Below are 16,436 nucleotides of genomic sequence, written 5' to 3'. Positions count from 1 at the left end.
TTTTTTAAAAGTAGAAGCCCGTCCACTCTGCCTTTCCTTGCTTGGCATTCTGATGCTGGACCACGCACGGATGAGTGTTAGTGTGCGCATGCGCAGTCGGTAAACGTTGGGACTCCATTCCACTGTCAGTGAGGGTTCCCTGAGCCTTGCATCCTGAACAGCTGGCTCCTGAGATAACTTCACCTGCTTTCCAAACAAAAACCAACCTGACCATGAGCGGAGATCATGGACATGGAGACGCTCAGGTACCCTTCGGTCAATAATTCATGTCTGCTCAGTTTGTATCAATTCCTTGGCAATAACTGACAGGACTGGCGAGTATTTATTGTTATGATATGAAATAACGGTTAAGAAATGTTAGCTAACGTAATAAGTTACCCTGTTCTCTGTCATTTTGATGGAAACTTTGAACTGATGTGTGGAATTTGAATTGCATTGCAGGGTACATTTGTATGCCAGTTGAAACTTCAATAACCGAGCTACCGGCGTTTTCAAAATTGAAATATTAAGAACATTTTTTTTCGCAATTTCCAGGTCAATTCTGGATCTAAAGGAAGCGGTAGGTCCTCTGATGAGGATTTTCATTCATATTGATTCTGATTTGCAAACGGAATCGTGATCTGTGCACTGTTAGTTTTTAAAGGACAGAAATGGCGTCCCAGAGACTAAGTCCCCTCTCCTCCACTCTCTTGCGGCTATTGTTCAAAAAGAGGGTCTGAAATGTGCACTTGCGACCCTCGGTTTTTTAATCTGCGGGGGAATTCCGAAAGGACCCGGCATCGTGTTTATTTTGCATGCCTTGCTTTGGTGATATGTGCGTGCAATCCAGGCGAATTCTGGAGCCGAAAGTGGCCGAATTGGGGCTGAGGACTTAGTCTCTGCGCCATTTTCTTTTTCTGTATGTAGCAGCCAGGGCGCCGATCAGAGAGCCAACTGTCTGCCGTGATATGGAGGCGAGAGCTGGGAGCTTATCGCCTCTCCCCGCCCGTATCTCCCCAGCAGCTGCACTCTGCCTCCATCGCCGTGCTCGCACAGACATGTATCTGCACTGCCAACAGGGAATGCTCACACATGACTTTAAAACTCACAGAAAAGAAAGTTGCACTACATTATTAAAAGCATATGCCTAGAGCAGTCATTTTTGCACAAATTATAGCCTTCACACTACTCTTGCAAAGTTGAGAGCACTTTTTTTCCACCCCTTCTTGCAGACTCAATTTGCTGCACGATCCGATGGAAAGCAATGCAGTGTGCGGGAAATGATTTAGTTTAGAACTGGGATGTGTGTAACTGTTTCATACAGCAGATAATACCCGTTATTAAACTGCCATGACAACAGGGTGCCACGAGGTGATGATCAAGCCAAGCCAGGTCTACCCCAGGAGGGATTTCACACAGCTGGAAACATTTTAATATTGAAGACTCATGTCAAATCATTATTGCAGCTTAATCATTTCGCTGGCTGCGCTGAGAGAATGAAAACAATCTTTCCTCTGAAGTACAAGCTAATATTTTCTATTTATGAAACTACATCAACTGGTTTCGAGGCAAATTAGAGCTGCAATGGTTAGTCAATGAATCGAAGTGGACTGAAAGAAAACTGACCACCAACTGTGCTGATAATCAATTGTTTCAGCCATGAGGACTAACGGTTAATCATGAAAATCATCAGCAGATTTTGAAAATCAACATCAGTTGCAGCCCCAATGCAAATACTGAAGTATGAAAAGGTTTTTACCAACTGTCAAGTCCCTTTTCTTTAGTGTGGGAAACACCATCTTCAACAGCACCAGACAGGTGTATCCTGTAGCATGAGGAAGGTGGTTACACCTCAGGGGGTTTGTGGGTCAGTTCCGTGTGCTGGGTGTGATGCAGGGCACCGACGGCTAATTGGAGTGTGACTTTCAAAAGTAGAGTAAAACAAAGAAGAAATATTGAGAATGCCTTTTATCTCCTCTGTCAGCTTACGTTGATGCACATCAAGGTTCAAACAAAGGGAAGGGGCGTCTAAATATATAAGTGCCGTTTTCCTGTTTTCTTTTAATGCTGCTGAGCAGGTTGATCTCTCCCTTGTATCGTAGACTCTCACAAACATAAAGACAGGCACAAAGACAAGGAACACAGACACAAAGACCACAAGAAAGACAAGGAGCGAGAGAAATTCAAGCACAGCAACAGGTAGGATAACTGCAGCTTCCTCTCATTGATTTGGTGAAATACCAGACAAAACTCGAGTTGCTGTTTTTGCATGTGAACCGTCCAACACCAGTTTAACTGTGTACCTCCTAACGTGTACTTATCTTCACAATTCGCTATTTTACATGCATACTTTATATATGTTCACATACATTGCTTTTATTTTTCTATTTTGTTATGAACTGGTGGTTTCAGCTGTCATAACTGGATCCTTAATGAGGAGGATATGACATATTCCATGCGTTTGGATGCAGATTCTGCCCGTATCAAACATAGAAGCTTTTCAAGTAGAACATGAAAGAAAGAATCACCCAAGTTGCTGCTGATTTATTTGAAGCCAGCGGAACCCTGTCATGTTAAATCAGCAAACATGCATCACAAGGACTCCACAAAATCCACATTTATGAATGACATCTGCAGAGCATCAGTAACTTGAACCACAGTGGAACAGTGGTCATGTTTTCTTTTTGTGTGGTTGGAATACTCGTGCGCCGCAGGATGTTCACGGAGTCACGACTTTGGCCATTCTTAATGGCAGCCGTCCACGTCACTGTCATTGTTTGTTAAACGTGGTTAAGTTTATATTGCTGGTGGTTTCTCTGCACTTTGCAGATGACATCTTTTGTGCCTGTGCATCTGCACCACGTCTGACCTCTTGCACTTGATCTCTGACTTCTGTGGCTTCTGTGTTCCAGTGAACACAAGGACCACTCTGAGAAGAAACACAGGGACAAAGAGAAGCTGAAACACAGTGACGGCAGCTCAGACAAGCACAGGGAAAAACACAAAGAGAAAGACAAGGACAAAGAGAAGAGGAGAGAGGAGAAGGTTTGTTAATGGGGAGTCAGTCTGTCTTTTATGAAAGGATGTGCAGATCTTGTTCGCTTACTGGTTACAGCGCATACCACATAACTGCAGTGTTGCTGGTTGAATTTCAACTGCTGGCCTTTGTTGCACGTCATACCCACTGTTTCCTTTCTTATTCTTCAATATGACTGTCCAATAAAAAGCATTTTTTTGCAGCAGCATTCATCTTTTGTGACATTAACTTAAAAGCTTTGTTTTCCCCTGATCACTTATAGTCAACCCTCTATGAATTCTTATTACAAGTACACATTTAGACTGTTTGAACATTGTTTAAAACTGTGAAAGTGGTTGAGGTATGAAATGAAAAGATCAGAGAGATAAGCTAATATATGTTTTTTCATTTCTCACAGATCAAATCATCCCATGTAGACAAGCTTAAAAAGGAGAAAGAAAACGGATATGTAAGGTAAACAGCATCACTTTGTTGTATTCGGTATGAAATAAAAGTAATGATAAAGAATTTAGTTCAAGCTTAGCCATTGCTCGGTCATGATTAATGGGATATTGCTTTACTAATATGCAGTCTTCGATGTGTGACTTAGAGATACAAGCCCTGCCGCCATTAAGAGCGAGCCTGAAGAAGACAATGGCTTCTACCCTTCTCCCCAACACAACAAAACCTTCAAACGAGAGTATGACGATGAAGAGTGGGTATCATACAAATTACATCAGCTCTGTCACTGTCAGTTCTGCAGTCTGAGATGCAGTTAGATTATCGCTTTGATTGTTTCCAGATCTGAATACAAGCCCAAAAAAGTAAAGGTGGAACATGACAAAAAGGCCAAGAAGAGGAAACATGAGTACGAAGAGGACGAGGAGGATGAGGTTCATTATGTTTTGACTTTATTTTGATGGATACATTCTCGTACTCCCCAGGGTGGAGTTTCAGCTGTTCTCAAGATTTATTCTGTTCTCTCGTTTCAGGACAACAAGCCCAAAAAGAAGACAAAAGGCAAAAAGGTGGCAGAGGGAAAGAAATCTAAAAAAGAAGAAGAGGAGAAGTGGAAATGGTGAGATCATTCTGGGGACAAATAGTTCTTTTCCTCAGGAAATTACACACACAAGGACAGTTAGCTGATATGAACAACTGCTGAGAAGTACACACCGTGTTTGTCTTTTCTCTCCTGGGCTGTACTTTGTTGTTTGTGGTGGTTAGGTGGGAGGAGGAAAGATACACTGATGGCTCCAAATGGCGCTTCCTTGAGCATAAGGGTCCAGTGTTTGCACCTCCGTATGAACCCCTGCCTGACAAAGTCAAATTTTACTACGATGGTGAGTTTGTCTGTGTAAAAATTGAATGTTTTATTCATGTTGTCTGGTCTGTAGTGACTGCAATGGAATTTCTCTGCATTTGTAGGAAAGCCTATGAAACTTAGTGCTCCTGCTGAGGAGGTAGCTACTTTTTTTGCCAAGATGTTGGATCATGAGTACACCACGAAGGACATCTTCAGGAAGAACTTCTACAAGGACTGGAGGAAGGTGAGGAGATATGACGCGTTCAAGTGTCTCAATGTGAGCACACGAGCCGGAGTCAGCAGGAGGTGTGAGGCTGGACATGCTTCAGATGTCTTCTGTTTTATTTTAGGAAATGACATCGGAGGAAAAGTCAAAGATCACCGATCTGAACAAGTGCAACTTCAGTGAGATGAATGAGTACTTCAAGGCCCAATCAGAAGCGAGGAAACAGATGTCAAAAGAGGAGAAGCAGGTATTCCAGCATCCGCGCAGACACTCCCAACCCTGCAAACGTCACGAATTCTCTCATTGTATTTTCATATTTTCATACAACTTGTAGAAAATCAAAGAGGAGAATGAGAAAATCCTCCAAGAGTTCGGTTTCTGCATCATGGACAACCACAAGGAGAGGATCGGAAACTTCCGCATCGAGCCACCGGGCCTCTTCAGAGGACGAGGTGATCATCCAAAGATGGGCATGCTGAAACGACGCATCCGACCAGAAGACATCATTATTAACTGTAGCAAGTGGGTAAACTCCCCACCACTGTCAATGTTTCCTGTTTAGTTTTTATGTTCGACTCCCAAAATTGAATGTTTGAGCTCCAGTGTGCAGAATGATGTGTGTGCAGAGTTTGACGCCAAGAGGCTGTTTTCACTTTCAGCTGCTGAGAGTGGGAAGTTTGTCTGGGCTCACTGAAAATTTTAAAGGTGTGAATTGTGACATCACAACGAATTTGGAAGCCAAATTGGAAGAGAACTGACTTTTCAGGTCGTATTCATAGATTCTGGAATTTTAAAATAAGGAGAAATGAGGGAGAAATTAATATTGACATTATTTTATATCTAGTTCTGACTTTTTACCACAAGGTGGCCCTGTCAAACCATGTGGGTGTACGATGAGGGATTAGTGTGCGATGTTTAAGAGTAAGGTGTGACCAAGTGTGCTTTTATAGCACAATACATTCAGAGGGTGCTTGTGGAAGCTTTTGTCTGTCAAAAGGACCCATACCTCACATTCATTGTCCTGCCCTCTCTTCCTGCTCAGCCTCTTTTTTCATCTTCTTTCCCTTTATCTCCCCTGCCATCTGCTAACTGCCATGTTGTGCTGGATTTATTTATAGACAGTGGGAGTAATTTTCTTTCTATCTCTTTCATTCCATGCCTCAGTGGGCAGTCTGTGTGTGTGAGCGAGAGAGAGAATTTACGGAAAGGCTAATGTGTAGTGGTCAGCTTCTGTCACAGAGACATTAGCTCGTGAATGTACATGCTGTAAGTCCTATGTGCAGTGTGGCAGATGTACGGCTGGCATGCATTTGAACACATGCCGGCACTGTGTCAAAGGTAGTCTTCCTGTCAGAGTACGCTCTACGTGTGTGTGTGCAAACAATAACACGACCCAGGGAGGACGTGTCGACCCCCACACACTGGTTTGTGTTACAGTAACATTTCTCCGTACATTACTGTCTCATAGTTGTAGTGTTTATAACATGAAGTTAATCTGAGACTGGCTTGTGAAGATGGAAAAAGCCCAAATATGTTATTGAAGTCGATCTGTAATAAGCGCTGTTTATTGTACTTAAATGCACTTGAATCAACAGGAACACTGCACCCAGAGTAATACTCCAGCCAGTGGGAAATACCTATTCATAGCAAACCTGCCTCCTTTTCACCCAGGGACTCCAAATACCCTAAACCTCCTCCAGGGACAAAATGGAAGGAGGTTCGCCATGACAATAAGGTGACCTGGCTGGCATCTTGGACGGAGAACATCCAGGGCTCCATCAAGTACATCATGTTGAATCCTAGCTCCAGGATCAAGGTACCAGCGCTCTCACACCTTCAAGAGCCTCAAGCCCGAACGTAACCTGAACCCGTTTCTGAGTTTAAAGATTTCACCAGCTGTCCCTTGATGCAAAAAATGATCTGTCTGTTTCCCTACTGATCAAACCGTGTGTGTGTGCGTGCGTGTGTGTGTGTGTGTGTGCACGCGCGTGCAGGGGGAGAAGGACTGGCAGAAATATGAGACTGCTCGACGGTTGAAGAAGTGTGTGGATCGCATCCGTACCCAGTACAGAGAAGACTGGAAGTCAAAGGAGATGAGGATCAGGCAGAGAGCCGTGGCTCTGTATTTCATAGACAAGGTGAGGAGCAGTACAGTAAAACTGTAATGACGAAATGCAGAACAAGTGGGGGAAAAAAAACATTACAAATGCCAACATATCTTGGATTTTAACTAGTGACACACATGAATGAAATCCAGCATCAGAGTCAGGTTCCCCTTGAGCGAAATTTACTGTTTTACTGCAGACCCCCCTTTCATCATCTCCATCAACCTCCCTACATCCCAGCTGGAGAAATGCTGGTGTACTGTAGGTAAACCAAGCCAAGAGAAGAAATCCCGACAAAGAAAATGTGACACTCTCGAGTCGCCGCTCATGTTGTTTCCCCTGTAGCTTGCACTGAGGGCGGGTAACGAAAAGGAGGAAGGAGAGACGGCGGACACAGTGGGCTGCTGCTCGCTGCGGGTGGAGCACATCAAGCTGTACCCCAAGATGGATGACCAGGAGTACGTGGTGGAGTTTGACTTCTTGGGAAAGGACTCCATCCGCTACTACAACAAGATCCCTGTGGAGAAGAGGGTAAGAGAAGGACGGGACAGTGAGGAGGGACGTGTGAATGGAGGGAGAGAAGCGTGGGCAGATGCGTTAGAGCACAAAACTGATTTTATGGGGTTTTATGAGGGTGGTGTTGGGTGTGTATTTTACAGATATGTGAGTTCAGTGGTCATGAGATAAGGAGTTGCTATGCTGAGGAGGATGTTTGCACAGACAGGTGATCGGGCACTAAAAGCCTTCCGTCAGCTCTGCCTGCTTCCTGCTGTTAGACACACACACACACACACACACACACACACACACACACACACACACACACACACACACGCACACACAGACACACACCAGATGATCTGTTTTTAGTCACGAATTCTTCAGCGTGCCTGGACGCCGTGTATTTGGCTGCACTTCCATCCCCACTTGCTCACAGAAGAATGCACAAAAGGCCGAGTAACCTGTAATCAACCGCTTGCACAGAAACAAGATAGCACCCCCACCTGGCAGAAATGTGATGGTGCATCCCTGAACACTTAAGCTCAAGTGTTGGATGTAAACGATCTCATGCTTAATAAATATTTGATGATTTCTCATCAGGTCTTTAAAAACCTTCAGCTGTTCCTGGAGAACAAGCAGCCTGAAGACGACCTCTTTGACAGACTGAATGTAAGACACACACACACACACACACACACACACACACACACACACACGTATAGTTGTAATACTTGTCGCTCTTTACTCTTCCCCTCTTTTCTTCCTCCGTGTTTCCTGCAGACTTCTATTCTGAATAAGCACTTACAGGAGCTGATGGATGGCCTGACTGCCAAGGTCTTTCGTACCTACAACGCCTCCATCACCCTGCAGCAGCAGCTCAAGGAACTTTCCTGCTGTGAGTAACTGCAGCTTCAGCCTGTCACTTGAATGACACCCAAATACTTTGTGAGCACAGTTACAACTTGTAATCACTCTGGATGGTTTTTCCACAGTTTCTTCCTGCATTTCATCCAAAATTCAACTAGATAGTTTGACATTTTCGTGAGCCCCTCCTCCAAACAGCAACTGTCCAATCATAGAGCCTTGTAACTGTAACAAGGCACATTAACTGTCTGTTGATGTCAATCTGTGAGCCAAGATGTATTTCTATCAAAGTTCAGAGTAATCAAAGCAGCTCAGTCCTGCTTTGTTTTGGGGACTGCAGCCTAGCTCGTGTTAGATACCTTTATATTTGCCAAACTCATGGCTAATTCTTCATATCCTCAGTGAAGCACACTGTTTGAAAATGTGAATAATAAAGCATAGCCTCAATCTAACCACTGTATTGCTTGTCCAAGTACGTTTTTCTGCTTAGGTAAGCATCCAGATAATTCAAGGGAGGTTAGAACGAATAAATTTTAATGAGCCTGCATTTTATTATTTTCACATTTTATTTTCAATGCTATGCTGTGGTGTGAAGCAGCTCTACACTCAAATATACAAACAATGCTGCTCTCATGTATGCATCAACAATTGTCAGGATGCCGATGCTATGCCTGGGAGGTTTCTCTTTAGCCTCAGTCTTCTAGCATTACATCACGTACGCAGCTATCAGGTCCATATTTAAGACCCTTTTACAGGGTTCATGTTTTCAAACGTGTCACATGGAAGCATCAGCCAGGAGACGTTCTTCTCCCCTGACTCACAGAGTTTAAGCATTAGCATTAGCTTACATTAGCTAGCCTCACTTTTAACATCTGCTAGCCAGAGTCATCGTTTTAGTTGACAACAGCCACGGTTGTCTGCTAGCAATGAGAAGCTGCACTCTCTAACTTTGGAGGCCTCCACAGTCAGTTAAAAACTATATTTTGACCAATTTTGTGTAATTAAATTAATAACACTGCAAATTACTGTATATGATGAAGAAGCCTTTAAATACATAACCACTGCAAAATTTCAAATTTCAGTAATTTTAAACTACTTCTCCCACATTGTTGTGTCATTGTTGGTTCTCCAGCGGATGACAGCATCCCAGCTAAAATCCTGTCATACAACCGAGCCAACCGGGCAGTGGCCATCCTGTGTAACCACCAGAGAGCTCCCCCCAAAACATTTGAGAAGTCCATGCAAAACCTTCAGACCAAGGTAAGGTTCCACCTTTCTTCAGATTTGTTGACCCTGCGCAAGCAATGATACCTTGGCGTCATCTTGATCTTGACTGCCTAAGAGAAAATTTTGTCTTCCTCACTTGCCGTGCACTTGTTGTGTTTGCAGATCGACGAGAAACAGAGTCAGCTGTCAGCAGCCAGGAAGCAGCTGAAGGCTGCCAAGGCTGATCACAAGGCTTCCCATGATGACAAGAGCAAAAAGTAAGAAAGCCTGAGTGCTGCTAAATAGTGCAAGAGACTATCACAGTCCTATCTGTTGCTTACTTCCTTAAACCTTTGTCTCCGGTGTGCTGTAAGGCCACCAAGTCTTTTTCAGTCCATCTGTATAATTCTTCCTCTCTGTCTCCGTGCATCTCTTTGTCTTCCTCTATCTCTGTCTTTCTGTCTTCACTCCTCCCTCTGTCTGTCTGTCTCTGTGTCTCTCTCAGGGCTGTGGAGGTGAAGCGTAAAGCCGTCCAGAGGATAGAGGAGCAGCTGATGAAGCTCCAGGTGCAGGCCACAGACAGAGAGGAGAACAAGCAAATTGCTCTGGGCACCTCCAAGCTCAACTACCTGGATCCACGCATCTCTGTTGCATGGTATTTATGTGACACAGCAGAAGATGATTACCTCTGTTTATCAGCTACTTGTGTATTCGATTACAGATGTGACTAGAGGGGAAAAAAAAGGAAAGTTAAATGAGTAAACCACCTACTGTTTCATAGGCCGGCTTTCTCTGGGCGGGTGGGTGTGCGCCGCACATATCCACCTTGGTGACAGAAAGGCAGGAAATGCTCTTGCATTGTAGGAAAAGGAGCAGCACAAGCAAAAAAGCTAACGGCTGCAGAAGGAAAATAAGAGGAAGAAAAGCGTGTGAGCGTGAGGAACAATGGGGTTTGTTTCTGAAAGCCAGGGAGCGTCCCCAAACAGCGCTCCTTCCTCCATGTGGGAAGTCGATGAGGAGCTGTCTGTGGCTGAATGGAGGGCCAGGCCTCCCTAACCCATGCCCCACTGCTATTTATGGAGAGCCAGCTCCTCAAGCACAATGGATACAGGAATGCTTCATGTTTTGCCTGATTGTAAGGCATAAGGGATGGGGTCCCCTCTTGTAGGGTGGTGCATGGGAACCTGGTCTGCTGTAGTTGTATGTGGAGCAGAGATGAAAATACTGAGCCGTTCAAACTGTAAAAGGATTCACCATCAATCTGCTGCCCTCACTGGCACAGTTGATCAGATTAGTTCTGGAGATAAATCCAAAAGACAGCTACAACCAAATTATCTGGTTTTCTGTTTCGTTAGCTACAACCTTACGTTTGTTGCGTGCGTGCCAAATAGTTTGAGTGCTTCTCACTTCCATAATATACAACCCCATTTCCAATAATGTCTGGACGCTGTGTAAAATGTAAATAGAAACATAACTGTGAGATGTTCCACCAGGTGTTTTCTTACAGCTTTTCACGACTTGTCCAGTCTTCTTTTTCCACTTTTAGCATTTTACAGTCAATGTATTTGATCGTGTTTTCTAGTGTGACCTCATTACAGACTCAAAAAACAGAATTTAGTGTTGAATCCAAATCAGAACATGGGTGTGCCTTAAAGTCTGAACCATTATCATGAAGGATTCAAGGGATCAAAGTTTTAAATACATTTCTCAGTTTCAAAGCTGTTGAATGAAGCATTAGTATTTGTTTGATGTGCATAACACGAGAGTATAGGGACACTTTGATTTTCTCAATTAATCAGTTAGTTGTTTGGTCTATAAAATGTCAGAACATGGTGACAAATGTCCATCAGTTTTCCCAAAGCCAGTGTTGGGCAGTAGTGGCGTAGTTTAACTACATTTCTCAGTGGTTTGGTGGTAGCGTCGCTCCTTTCTGAATCAAATAGCTTTTCAGTAGCTCAGCTCTTCTATTGATCAAATAGTGCTGTAGCGTCCACACAAGCTTCATATTGCCAAGCATTTCTGAAGCTCAAACGCTTTCTGCTGCAGACTGAAATAAAACTGCTGCCGACAGAAGCCCTTCCATATGACAGTGAGATCACCGTACCGATCCTGGGGCTGATTCCTGCAACGCGTCTGTTCTGCAGGGAAACACAGACCCGCTCGCTTGAGTTTACCTGTACAGGGTGATGATGGAGAGGAATTTTTTCAATTTTGAATTTGCAAGTTGAGTTTGTCCTGCAAATATGCCCAAGCAGGCATGCCCATGCAGCCACAGGTGCGCGCACACACACACACACACACAGATGAACATACACACGCTTTCGACACCCACAGAGCACATGTTTTTTGTTTGTGTGTCTGTTTTTGTTGGCATATTATTTTTGGAGCAGTGAGAGCAGAGAACACGGCTTATTGAACTTTTTTTGCCTGCCTATCTGTTTGACTGACAGCTTTATTGATCACTGAGATGGCACTGACTTGGAATGAAGTTGGTTCAGTGTAAAAATAATAGCTTCGATGGACTGCTGCGGCTGAGCTTGCTACATATCTCTGAGGGTAGCTCCATGGAGCTTCATTTAGAAGTAACTGGTAGCTTCGCTCACTTTACTTTACAAGTAGCTTGACCAACACTGCCCAAAATCCAGATTATGTCCACGAAATCTTTTCCCACCACCAAAAGATATTCACTTTACTGTCATAGAAGAACAAAGAAACCAGAAACTATTCACATTTAAGAAGCTGGAATCAGAGAATTTGGACTTTTTTTCTTCATGTTATGATGTTCCTGCAGTTCAAGCCATAGAAGTCACTTGTCATCAGAGCAGGAAGAGCACAGGTGTTCCTAATAATATAACAATGTCTCCACTCTTTTCAGGTATCCCAGTCAGCCATGACAGTGTGACCTTTTTACAGCAGACAGTTTGGTGTGTCATAACAAGAAAAACCACAGGCGTTATCAGGAACATTAATAACAAGTGCATTCCGTCTAGATGGGTTTGTTCCAGGGTCCTGGTGTGGTGCCCGCTGGCTCTCTGGCATGACTTACTGACACATTTAATGGAATGGAGCCATCGTTAATGGAATTTGTTCCACCTGTGCTTGTCCTGCTGACAAAAGGTCTATACCAGGTTTCCATTTGGTAACTTTCCCACACAGTTCTAAGAATGTTGTGCAAAAGTTTTCAGTCAACGTAACATTCTAAAAACGTCCTAATAACCACATGAAGTAACATTTTTAGGAGGTGATTTTTAACAACGTTCCCCTTGTACTTTAGGAGAAAACGCATTTGTGAGACTTCTTTTAAAGGCACAACATTCATTTATTATAAATTTCTTAGATTATTTGCAAAATATGTCAAAGAACCAAAAGGTTCATTAAATTTTTTAACTGGTAGATTTTAGAATTGAGATGTAGACTGCCTTTTAGATGATGGTTGAATCAATAAAAGGTGGGACACTGTGTAAAACATGAATAGAAACAGAATGTGATGATTTGCAAAGCATTGAAACCCCATATTTAGTGCAGAGACAACATATCAAATGTTGATATGTTTGTTATTATTTTTGAAAATGATATCCTCATTTAAATTTTGATGTTGGCAAGATGTTTCAAAAAGTTGGGACATTGGCAACAAAAGACTCGAAAGGTAGTGAAATGCTAAAAGAAAACACCTGGTGGAACATCTCAGAGTCCCTTAGGTGAACTGGCAGCTACACTCTGAACCGTGTGTTGTTGGCAGATATTTGTATTATTAGGTTGTTAAGAATTACCGTTGTATATGCTTCAATATACACAATGAACAAACAATGAAAAGACATTTGAATAAAATTAGCAGCAAAAAAAGGCTACCAGCGGGGAACCTCAGGGGAACATCGATAAAATCACCTCCAAAAAATGTCACTTCATGTGGTCATGAGAATGTTTTCAGAATGTTGTCTGTCGCTGATCAAAAACATTTGTGCATCATTCTTGGAATGATGTGGGAGGGTTACTTTAAAAGGCCACCAAGCCTTAGGGGAAAATTACCCAGAAAAATGTTAGATCATGTGGTTATGAAAATGTTTTAGTAATGATACATTGACCAAAATCATTTGCACAACATTCTTAGAGCGTTGTGGGAGGGTTAACAAATAGACACCTGTCAGGAACATTCCAGAAATATGACTGGAACATTTGTGTTCACCGGGACATTGTGTCAATATATGACCAGTTGAAATGTAGCGGCTGACTGGCTTTGTAGATGATGGTTGATTCAGTGTTGATTCAGAGTCAGTTATGGTTGGAAATCCAACCTTAATTCAACATCAATCACAACCAGAGAAGGCAGCTTCTGAAGAAACTGTGGTGTGAATGCTGGATGTTGCTATACTGCAATACTGGCTGTAAAAGTGCAATAGTGCCAATAATGTTTGAAAGATTTGGGATATTTTAAGGTTTAAATGAAGTTTCTGGCTTCAGGTATGAATAAGCAGATGATAGCTGAAAAGAGTATGATTAGGGATGGATGAAGAAACAGTGTAAGCTTGGAGGGTCAAACTATATAGCTGGCTTAACTTTGTATGGACATGTATCTGACGGCAAGAGTTGGAAAACGGGAAAGGTTTAATTAGTATGAATGGGGCTAAAAAGTTTGATCAGTCCCATCATGTCTGAAAGATGTGTAACAATTTAAGGTTGGAATGGAGTTTCCATCTGCAAGTGTAAATGCAGATAGACTTAAAAAATTAGGGCTGTACCCAAACTTTAGAGAGTTAGATGAGACGATCAATACCACTCTCGTGTCTGCAGAGTCAATAAGAAGCTACAGCCAGCAGCAAGTTAGCTTAGCATAGCATAAATACCACAAAGAGGGCAAAATGTTAGCCCGGTTGCGTAATGATGTGCATTGACTCTTGTTAACTGCACTTCCTGTTTTATTTTGTATTAACTCTGCTTTATGCGTTCCCATAAGTTTTACTTCCTGTCATTGTTCAGTTTCCCGCCAGTTTTATCATCACCTGTTCTCGATTATCCAATCGGTCTTCCCAGTACTTATAGTCCTAGCTATCACCACCTGTTTGCCAGGTTGTCTTTGTTCCCTTTGCAGACTGGAAGTCCAGCCTTTATTTTTCCTGTTGCTGTTCAGTTGTGTTTTAGCTCTGCCCGGTGTTTGAATTTAAGTTATAGCCCTGCTGACTTTCTGTTTTGTCTATTAACTCGACTTGATTAAACTTTTGAAATTCTGGGACTTTTTGTGTGATCCTTGCACCTCAGTCTCTTTGAGATGTGGTCGTCACAGGCACACTGACAGAGAAACACTAGTGTGTGTGGCAAAGGAAGCTGTGCAGTATTGCCGTGTTGGGGAGCTTTTGTAGGGATCCGGTTGCTGTATTTTATATCCCTTAATGTTGTCTAGACATTAAAACTGTGGGTTTTTCTGATGTAAAAGCAACATTGCTGTTTTGTTCCCTGAATGTTAACTAAGGATTAATTCAACTAACCTTCCGAGAACGTTCTGTAAACGTGAAGGGGAAACATTCTAATAACTTTCCTTCAATATTCAACCAACCCTCCCAGAACGTCCTGGGAACGTAACAATAATGTTGGTTTTATGTCAGAAAAACTTTCTGTTTTACCGTCCAGGGAATGTCATATTGGAACGTTCAATAAATGGTCCCAAAACCAAAAAATAATGTCTCCAGAACATTTTCGGAGCCAATTTTTGCTCTCTGGACACTACTCCCATCCAGGCTACATTAATGCCATGCACATGACCTGAATAGTTTTAGATGTTCTGTCGAGTCGTCTTCATGGAAGAAGTAGAGGACATAGGTCATTTTTTTTTAAACGGGTCTGTCATCCCTCCCCTCCAGGTGCAAGAAATGGGGCGTTCCCATTGAGAAGATCTACAACAAAACCCAGAGAGAGAAGTTTGCCTGGGCCATCGACATGGCTGACAAGGACTATGAGTTTTAAATGCACTTAATGTTTCACCTTTTCTACCCATGCCTTTGATTCTAAAGATGGTCTGTAATAAGTGTCAAATGATTCCACCATGTGGTTCCTGCAGGTCTGTGAAAGAGGAAACTAAGACTTAGTTGAAGCTGTGACCACAGTTTAAGAATTGTGCTGTATATATGGATCTGTTGTGAATACAGGAAAGTACCCTCTGAACCATTTCAACAAGCTGCCAAAGGGCATCTCTCTTTCAAAAATCACAGTAGTGTGTATGTAGCTGCAGCTGTCTGCCCATGATCTAACAACTATGAACACATTATTATCTTTTGTCAGATATGACTGTACTTAAATTTGTAAGCCATCACTTATTGAGAAATTCTATATTCTCATAGAATAATGAATTAATAAATGTTTTTATGAGAGACCGTGAGGACCATCATGAGAGATAACAGGATGAATTTCAGTTTGTGGAATTTTAGTGTGAAAGTTCGGTACGATAAAATGAGACTGATGACAGTGTGGAGATAGAAACCCGAGCACTATGTTCATGTAATTATTAGCACACCGAATGTTGTCTTTTCTCCCATTGACTTTGATTTTGCTGTTTATTTCAGGGATGTACATATTTTTTGTCATTTTTCAGTAACTATGATTCAGTGTTTTATAAAAAAGTGTGCTGTATGCATTGTCAACAAAAAGCTCTTCATTGCTCAGATGCAACTCGTGTGTGTTTTCACAGTTTTGCGACGAACAAGACGTTAACATTCCTCTTGGTTACTTGAAACAGCTGAAGTACTGTGTAATGTTTTGTGTGCCAGACATAAAAGAGACTGTTCCTTCAGGTGGTTTCTAAGAGGGATGTGGATTTTGCCAAAAAAAAGGTCACAGAAGTCTATCATTGTCATGTGCTGTTTTTTGTATTGCTGTGATTATGCAGAAAGTGTCCTCCTTGCATTCATTTCCAAATGTGAATGGATATTCTGACTTTTGTCATTAATATTTCTTGCTATTTGATCATTTATCACACAACTCCTGATTGGTTGAATGCTTATTGTTTTGAGCTTTGTAGTTTTCAGAATAAAACATCAACCTTGTCTTTTCTTTTTTTTTTCCTCGCTTTGTATGCGTTTGTGGGTGAAAAAGGGGTCGAAACAGCGAGCTGTTTTCCTGATTGTACGAAAAGAGACTTCATCAATCAATCAACAGTGATTGGTCAATTCAGGGGTCATAGTCCGATTTTCAGTGATAAGTCTCAAAATGATTAACTTCTCAGTATTATTTCATCTTTTCAAGTTACAT

The 16,436-nt window shown here is 42.3% G+C and overlaps 2 protein-coding genes across 2 annotated transcripts in view; one reads left to right on the top strand and one right to left on the bottom strand.

The window, feature by feature from the left end:
• Positions 1-16,436, bottom strand: part of LOC143326695 (protein NLRC3-like) — a 206,867-nt gene that overhangs the window by 79,388 nt on the left and 111,043 nt on the right. The window lies entirely within an intron of this gene.
• Positions 99-16,231, top strand: top1b (DNA topoisomerase Ib). The gene is made up of 21 exons (XM_076741058.1): positions 99-245; positions 535-559; positions 2,082-2,178; positions 2,892-3,024; positions 3,414-3,469; positions 3,606-3,710; positions 3,798-3,888; positions 3,988-4,073; positions 4,220-4,335; positions 4,421-4,542; positions 4,649-4,771; positions 4,859-5,046; positions 6,196-6,340; positions 6,519-6,662; positions 6,975-7,160; positions 7,731-7,799; positions 7,911-8,025; positions 9,127-9,254; positions 9,384-9,478; positions 9,706-9,855; positions 15,053-16,231. Exons 1-21 carry the CDS (start codon positions 213-215, stop codon positions 15,153-15,155), a joined length of 2,310 nt encoding a protein of 769 aa, XP_076597173.1. The 5' UTR covers positions 99-212; the 3' UTR covers positions 15,156-16,231.

The sequence above is a fragment of the Chaetodon auriga genome, chromosome 10, assembly GCF_051107435.1.
Source record: "Chaetodon auriga isolate fChaAug3 chromosome 10, fChaAug3.hap1, whole genome shotgun sequence".
Lineage (NCBI taxonomy): Eukaryota > Metazoa > Chordata > Actinopteri > Chaetodontiformes > Chaetodontidae > Chaetodon > Chaetodon auriga.
The sequence above is the reverse complement of the archived record's forward strand: the minus strand, read 5'-3'. Positions and strand labels throughout refer to the sequence as shown.

What these genes read in the sequence shown, in the direction of transcription:
- top1b (XM_076741058.1), top strand. Translation starts at nt 213, where the DNA reads ATGAGCGGAGATCATGGACATGGAGACGCTCAG. An exon ending in CGAGAGTATGACGATGAAGA is followed by an intron (nt 3,711 to 3,797) that starts GTGGGTATCATA and finishes GATTGTTTCCAG; the next exon opens with ATCTGAATACAAGCCCAAAA. An exon ending in CATGATGACAAGAGCAAAAA is followed by an intron (nt 9,479 to 9,705) that starts GTAAGAAAGCCT and finishes TGTCTCTCTCAG; the next exon opens with GGCTGTGGAGGTGAAGCGTA.